Source organism: Folsomia candida, unplaced genomic scaffold, assembly GCF_002217175.1.
Source record: "Folsomia candida strain VU population unplaced genomic scaffold, ASM221717v1 Fcan01_Sc016, whole genome shotgun sequence".
NCBI lineage: Eukaryota > Metazoa > Arthropoda > Collembola > Entomobryomorpha > Isotomidae > Folsomia > Folsomia candida.
The window spans coordinates 2633083-2640465 of record NW_019091208.1 but is presented as its reverse complement, the minus strand read 5'-3'; the positions used below and the strand labels follow the sequence as shown (position 1 = coordinate 2640465).

The 7383-nt window shown below is 36.4% G+C and overlaps 1 protein-coding gene across 1 annotated transcript; it reads left to right on the top strand.

The window, feature by feature from the left end:
• The first annotated feature begins 1620 nt into the window (after nt 1-1620).
• LOC110856559 (cathepsin L) lies at nt 1621-7080 on the top strand. The gene is made up of 8 exons (XM_035857093.1): nt 1621-1721; nt 3142-3230; nt 3305-3525; nt 4933-5021; nt 5348-5351; nt 5439-5561; nt 6381-6487; nt 6588-7080. The coding sequence occupies exons 2-8, from the start codon at nt 3215-3217 to the stop codon at nt 6736-6738; spliced, it is 711 nt and encodes a 236-aa protein (XP_035712986.1). The 5' UTR covers nt 1621-1721; nt 3142-3214; the 3' UTR covers nt 6739-7080.
• The last annotated feature ends 303 nt before the right edge of the window (nt 7081-7383 follow it).

Here is a 7383-nt window from a genome sequence, read left to right as displayed (position 1 = left end):
ACATAATATTGATAATCTTACAAATCATAATCATACAAACGAATACTTAGATCCGCAGTATATTTTAATTTTCGTTTAAAAACTCGTTCGGTTTAATTTCGAGATTTTGTAGAAATTTCGAGATTATCTAGAGTAATCATTTGAGATTGAAAACTTAGGATATGTGCAAAACTGGATTTTCCATTCGCTCGTATGAATTGAACGCTTTTACTATTAGCAAAATTTCATTTCAAGAAAATCCGAAATTATCAATGAAGGAAAATATTTTTGTACAAAAACCATCGAATAATGTTTTAAAATGTTTATATTTTTAAGAAATCTTGAAATACTTCTGTAGGAAATCCTGAAAATTAATATGCGAAATGTTGAAAACGGCTTCCAAAGAAGAACTGAAAATTCAGGAGTGTTCAAACGCCGTGGTAGATTATTTCCATTATTTTTTAACTTTTAACCTTTACTTTATATAAATTTAAAGAAGCAATTCATTAATTCCTACTCATTTTAAACTTTACATATTCATATTTCATAAAGTTTTCCACCATGAAAAATTATTCACGCCTCAACAATTATTCAAATTTCTTTGTAAAAAATCTTGGCATGTTTTCTCAGAGTTACATACATAGGTCCTCTCTCTAAATATCAAATTCTATTTTGCACGAAATTTCAGTTCCATAGGGTTTGGTATGAAAAAGCTATGACTACATATTTACATAAATACATATCCCCCCTGTGAACTTACATATTAATTAGACATCTATATTATAATGTCGAAAAGTCCGTCCCGTGAAATTTTCCGTGACATTCCTGCATTCTGATTGGCTGTTGACATTCCGGCTCCACCAATCAGGAAACAGATACGAATTATGATTATGATAATGATTATGATTATGATATTCGTTAGCAACATAAAAAAATTTCTATAGCAACAAAAAAAACTTCCTTAGCAACATAAAAAAAATCGTTAGCAACGTTAAAAAAATTTCCCTAGCAACTTCAGGAAAATTCCTGAGCAAGTCGACAAAATTCCTTAGCAGCGTTAAAACGTTTCATGTGGCCCGTCTTTAGGACGGGCTTATAGGCTAGTATCCAGATAGATAAATAAATATTCCATTGCTATTTTCCGTCCTTCGACATTTTCATGTCATGTCTACATATGCTACATAGGTATGTATTCTTCTTGATCTTGTCATATCTCAGAGAGATAACTCATATGGGACTGTGCAGAACGAATGTCATCGTTTCGAGGGGAGGTAGGTTTGAAGACATCCTATGTATCCTGTCCATGTTAATTATACAATGGGGTATATGTATGTGTATTTCACACAGGGGGTAGGAGTCAAAATTCCCTGAAAATCGATCACATGCCGTACGCACGCTCCTAAGGATAAGTCAAATGTTAAATTCTGCAAACTACTAAACTTCAATTCATTAAAATGATTTCATCAAGTTAAACCAACTCATTCTCAGGTCATCACTACTCTTGACCAGTTTACTTCAGAAACTCGCAACTTTTCCGAACTTCAATATATTTTTTAAAGACGTCAAACTTTGCTTGAAGAAATTTTAACACAGAAAAGTTCCCGTATCTCAAGATGAAGTTACTTCTTTGTCTCTTCATAACTGTTGCGCTTGCCGAGCTGTTAATAAGTGACCTGGCTGTCGGATTAATCCGAAATACAACCAAAGAAATTTTGGATACCGTTAAATGGAACGCTTTTAAGGTATTTGTAACCCGTATGTATGTTAATTGTCTTAATATGGACTGGTCACTGATTGAAAGTGTCAAGTTATTTTGCCCTGCAAAAAATGAATGCATGAATCAAATGTAATGAAACTTTTGCGTAGCACTAATCATGAGCAGACCGAAGTTTTTCAGTCGTTCAATGGTTGAAATACATCTCCGATGACGATGGAGAGAAGGCTTTGACGAACACCCCTAATGGGCGCTTTGCCACTTGTTTCGGTAACTTCTATGATGGTTTTCCCCATAACCCGCCGAAATTTTTCGAAATTGTTGGGTCCCCCTTTTTTCCGAGTATATTGTTTCTAAATTAATATTCAAAATCTTTCCATGGACCACTACTGAGGTACCTTTGGACCGTTATCCTTTTTCTTGACGAAATCAGTTTTTTTCTCTCGATGGTACCTTCTCAAAATTTCGGCATTCTAGCACGTACCCATGTCAGACAAAAATAAAACGCGATTGTTTTGGATAGAAAGGGTCAATCTCTGGGTGATATATTCTTTCAAATAAACTGCGGAGTTCGTATTCTTGGTGGAAGCGAATGGCTTTGAGACGCTCCGATTTTTGTCGATCGCCAGCCATTTTATGTATTTCATTGGAAATTTTCCTTGGTTTTGAATTTATCTTTCGAACGAACGTCATTTTTACTTCTACACGAGTAGAACTTTACAGGATTGACGCTCCGAGGTCAACAAGGTAGTAGATTTCATCGTCCACGACGAGAAACTTCTGGGAGTCGATTTCAACATTTTCTCAACAAGTTTTCCACAAACTGTTTTAGTCCCTGATTTTTTATATGCATTGTATTTTTGCGCGGTTATAATGTTGCAAGTTTTGAAGCCCAACTTATTGGCTATGATCTTGCGAAGATAGGTTTTTGAAATTTTTAGTTGTCTGGGTGCAACCCTCATGGATCTGTTGCGATTTTCTGTAAAAGTTTTTTCATGTTTCTCGTCCGTGTTTTGGTCTGCTGACGGACAGGTCGACAAGGCCAAATTTAATATTTTGCATTTTCACGATCCCTATATCTGTATAGTGTATGATTAATTTTGTCCGGTGCATCCCTTGAAAAATGAGGTGGTCAGGAGCCTTTTTCCGATTCCAGAAAAACACTTATTTGACCGAGTGGCAAACTAATTTTTGCACTTCCTCTAAATTTTGTGCTGTCATTTTTTAACGAAAAGAGATAATCAAATTCTGTTTTCAGTTTCAGAAATCTTATCAAATTTGCAATTTGTCATGCTTTTTTACATATCAAAAATTAGTTTTTAAGTGCTTGGAAAAGGAGGGGGAACCTTGACACCTTCAATCAGTGACCAGTCCATAGATATGTGGATAATTTAAGAAAAAAACATCGAATTCTAGATAAAATACGCAAAAAATTACCACAATTCCAGCGTCGAAGCTAAACGCAAAAATGCTCTTCTTATCGCCCTGGACCAAATAAATGCGCACAATTCAAATCCAAACATGAGCTATAAACTTGGTACGGTTTCAAACCCAATTCTGCGATTAGTTTCTCGGCAACTTTCTGAATTTCGAATAATTTCTATCTTTCAGCCATGAACGAATATTCTGATCTCGAACCGGCAGAATTTAACTCGAAAATGAACGGGTTTAAGGCTCCATCTCATCCAAATGTAAGAGTTGTGGGGCAATCCGATGCAAGTTCATCCGCGGCAACGGCACGTTTGCCTGTGAGCGTTGATTGGAGAACCTCTGGATATGTGACACCGGTTAAAAATCAAGGTTCTTGTGGTTCATGTTGGAGCTTTTCTGCAGTAAGTTTCCTCTCTATTATGTACTAGCTAAGCTTGTACATAGTTTGTCACAGCTTGTCAAGCTTTGACAATACCGAGGTTGAATCGGTAACACGTGAACGTTTTTGACCTTAAATTACTGGAGTGGAGGTCCCGAACATTTTTTATGTGAAAGCCCTTTTCTCGAGCTACAAGTCGGCATCGGTGATTTCAACTTTTGTACACTGATTTGACCATGGCGAGGTCAACTTTTGACCACTCGTCTCTCAAAACTTTCCAAACTCCGTCAAAAGTTTTTGGGTGGCGGAGAAAAGATTTTATTTCAGATATCCAAAGCCGAAAAAATCCATGGGACTTACATAGGGTGACTTAATAGGTATTTCACTATCCTGGATGATTGTTATCCCGAGTCTAGCTTTTAAGTCCTTGGCGTAATCCTGGGTCAAAAGGGCGGTGTGCGATGACGCTGCGTCGTGATGAACTATCACTTTTATGGTGTCCTGGCCATTTAGTTTTGAGACATAAATCTCCAAAACCGGTTTTAAAACAAAGTCAATATAGTACTTCGTAGTTACCTTCACTTTTTGTGGAACTTTGATAAGTGGGAGGACACCACGACCAGATAATGCACCAACCACCATGAACTTGTTGCAAAAGTTTTCCGTGTGCGGGATGGCCAATCTTCTGGAATTATTTTCTCCTTTGGTTGTATAGTAAATTTTTCTCTGACTGTTGGTATCTTGTAAGGAAAATAATTCTTCATCCAACGACACTAAAAAGCCACTTTTATCTTTTGTCAGGTAATTCACATAAATTTTTTTTGCAGGTCATACGACTATTTTTTTTATGCTTCCCAGTCAGCTGATTGACTTGGATTTTTCTTCTTTTTGGCTGCCCCAAAATTTAAATTGCTCGACGCACACTAGTCTCTGACACTTTGGTTAGACGTGCCACTGCTCTCTGGGGTGGTGAGTTGCCCTTAGAGGTCAATAGGTCAATTTTCTTAAGCACGGGCCTAATTAGCACTTTTCGGACTCGTGTTTGAGGCATGATGGTTTTCCTTTGGCACGAGCTTGTCGTTATTGACCTTCATTTTTAAGTACCTTATGTATCTGGCCTTTCGAAACTTGTCCTTGAGTTTTGAAGTGGTTACTTATGTATGTGTACGAAGAATTAAGTTTGGAAAGTGTTTTTATGGTACCCTCTTACTCTAAGGTCAATGGTCGGGTCATTTTTGAATCTAGAGAGCTAATTTTTTGCTCAGCCCTTGTCAACAATCACATGTCGTTATGCTCAAAATTTGGAACCGAAACTCCAACCCGTTTCGGAGCAATTCAAGATCGCCCGCGTTCACGTGTTACCGATTCATCCTGTACTCATGAAAAGAGTATACCTTTCCTATGCACATGTAAATATGTATGCATGTAGACGGGAGCAATGGAGGGTACGCATGCAAAAAGGACCGGAGTATTGCTAAATTTATCGGAACAGGATTTAATCGACTGTTCTTCCCGTACGTGATAAATTATTAAATCAATTACTTCGAGTCCTATTTATATATTTATGTGCATTGATGGACTCGTTTTGATTTGTGATCCCATGATTATGGCTTCACAGTGTCAGGGAATAAACGTCATGACATATTTAAATGGCACATGTCAATTTTTATCATAAATGTCACATCGTGAAAATGCATGATATTTATGACAAATACATATAACGATATTATACATACTTGTGTATGTCAAATTTAATTCAAATCGTTCACCATTTCATTCGAAAACTGCAAAGCAAAGAATCTCGGTCTTCTTCTATTTTGTCAATTATTTCTCTTAATTTCCAGGAAAGTAAATAATCGCTCATTTACTCCACAGGTTATGGAACCTCAGGCTGCGGTGGCGGCTATATGATTGATGCTTTCATGTACGTCATAGATAACCGTGGAATTAAGACACAAGCTAGTTACCCATACAGAGGGGAACAACAAGTCAGGTTACGAGGAAGTTGTTTATGGAAATGAGATATCGTTGAAATATGCCGTGGTTCAATTTGGGCCGGTAAGTTTAAATAACCAAACGAAATGTAAGGATTTCGGGTGCCCAATGCAGCTTTGAAAGAGTTATGAGTGCATTTGGGTAGCTTATTGCTCATTAAGTAGCTTCAGCTACTTTATGCGAAGCGTTTGTTCTGTCTGTCCGCCTGTCTGTCTCTGTCTCCGACGGTCTATCAGCAGAAAAACTCGAGAACGAATAGAGCTATTTAATTTTATGTTTTGGAATAACCCATAATCGATGGCTGGTATGAAATGAGAGTAAATAAAATCGATGGCTGGGGTGAAACGAGACGAAATACAATCGATGATTGACGTTCATTTCCTGTGGAAATTAAATACCTAAACGTAAAGAAAATCCAATTACAAAATTCTCCTTAGAAAAATCTCTGAAGATATTTTCGCGTGCGTTTGATGCTGTAGTTTCGAATGAAACTCATTATAGCGTTACCTGGGATTTAGGGAAATGAGTTAGTTCTAGAAAGTCAGCATGACTTGCATCTTCACGAAACGGTTTTTGCTCACTGAATTTTTGAGTATCAGGAACTTAGCCAATAAAACTATATAGTGGTTATTGTATTGTATAATTCTGAAACCTTACTTGACTGCCACGTAGGGAGTTAATAAAAGTCTATAATTTGCATATTTTGACATACAAAATCCGCAGCCAACTGCATATATGTAAATGCACGAACATAGCGCAGTCGGGTAGCTCTTTGCATTTCTCCCAATATTATTTATTTGTAACAAAATTTCCCGTAATTAGAAGAAGATTGATACCGAGAAATAATTAAAACTTAAATTTGTTTAATGTTCCAATGTCTAGATTTCTGCTGCGATTGATGCAAGATATTTACAATATTACTCGTCCGGAATATTCAATGATACCGCATGTTCCAGTTCTAGCCTGAATCATGCCGTCCTAGTGGTTGGGTAAGTCACTTATTCCCAGATGTAAATCGACCATGAAAAGCCCAGCAACCCTCTTTCGAAATTTCTACTTATCTAGATAAACAATAAAAATTCTTTGCAGATATGGGCAGGATTCGAGTGGAAACTTATACCGGACTGTGAAGAACTCCTGGGGAACTTCGTGGGGTGAGAACGGATACTTACGGTTGGCAAGATACGCTGGTAACATGTGTGGAATTGCAACCATGGCAAGTTATCCAACTTACGATTAGGGAGGGGAATACATACAAATTAATGTCACATCAATACTGAAAATTTTTAAATTAATCATATAAATTGGGCAAATTGATATTACTTCCTCTTGAATTTCTTAGCATTTTAGTTATTCTTAATAATTACAGGAATATTAACCATTATCATAAATTCGAAATAAATTAGCTAGATAAATTATATATATAAATTTAATTATTACTTAATACGAAGACTTAATGACCAACAGTGAACAAAATTTAATTCGTCAAGGTGAGAATTTCATCAAATGATTTTATAACTTGATTTTGAAAAACGTGAAATAAATGCGAAATCAACCTTCCAGTGTGATGGTTAACTACCTATACTCACGATCTATCCTACACTAACACACTGAAATGTTCATACCTTCGTAGATCTCTTTACCCCCAGGACATACTTGGACCAAATAATTCGTACTACATACATAAGTCGACATTGCAGGAAAAAAACTGTATTAACCACAGTAAAATACATAATACAACAAAGATTAAATTTAATTAAAGAATCAGAAAAGATGTGATATGTAAAAGCCAAAAAGGAAACTTTCACATCGCGTTAAAAGTTTACACTTATGATAAGTGACTTATCACCTGCATAAAGCGTGAAGTATGATCCCTGGCTAGATA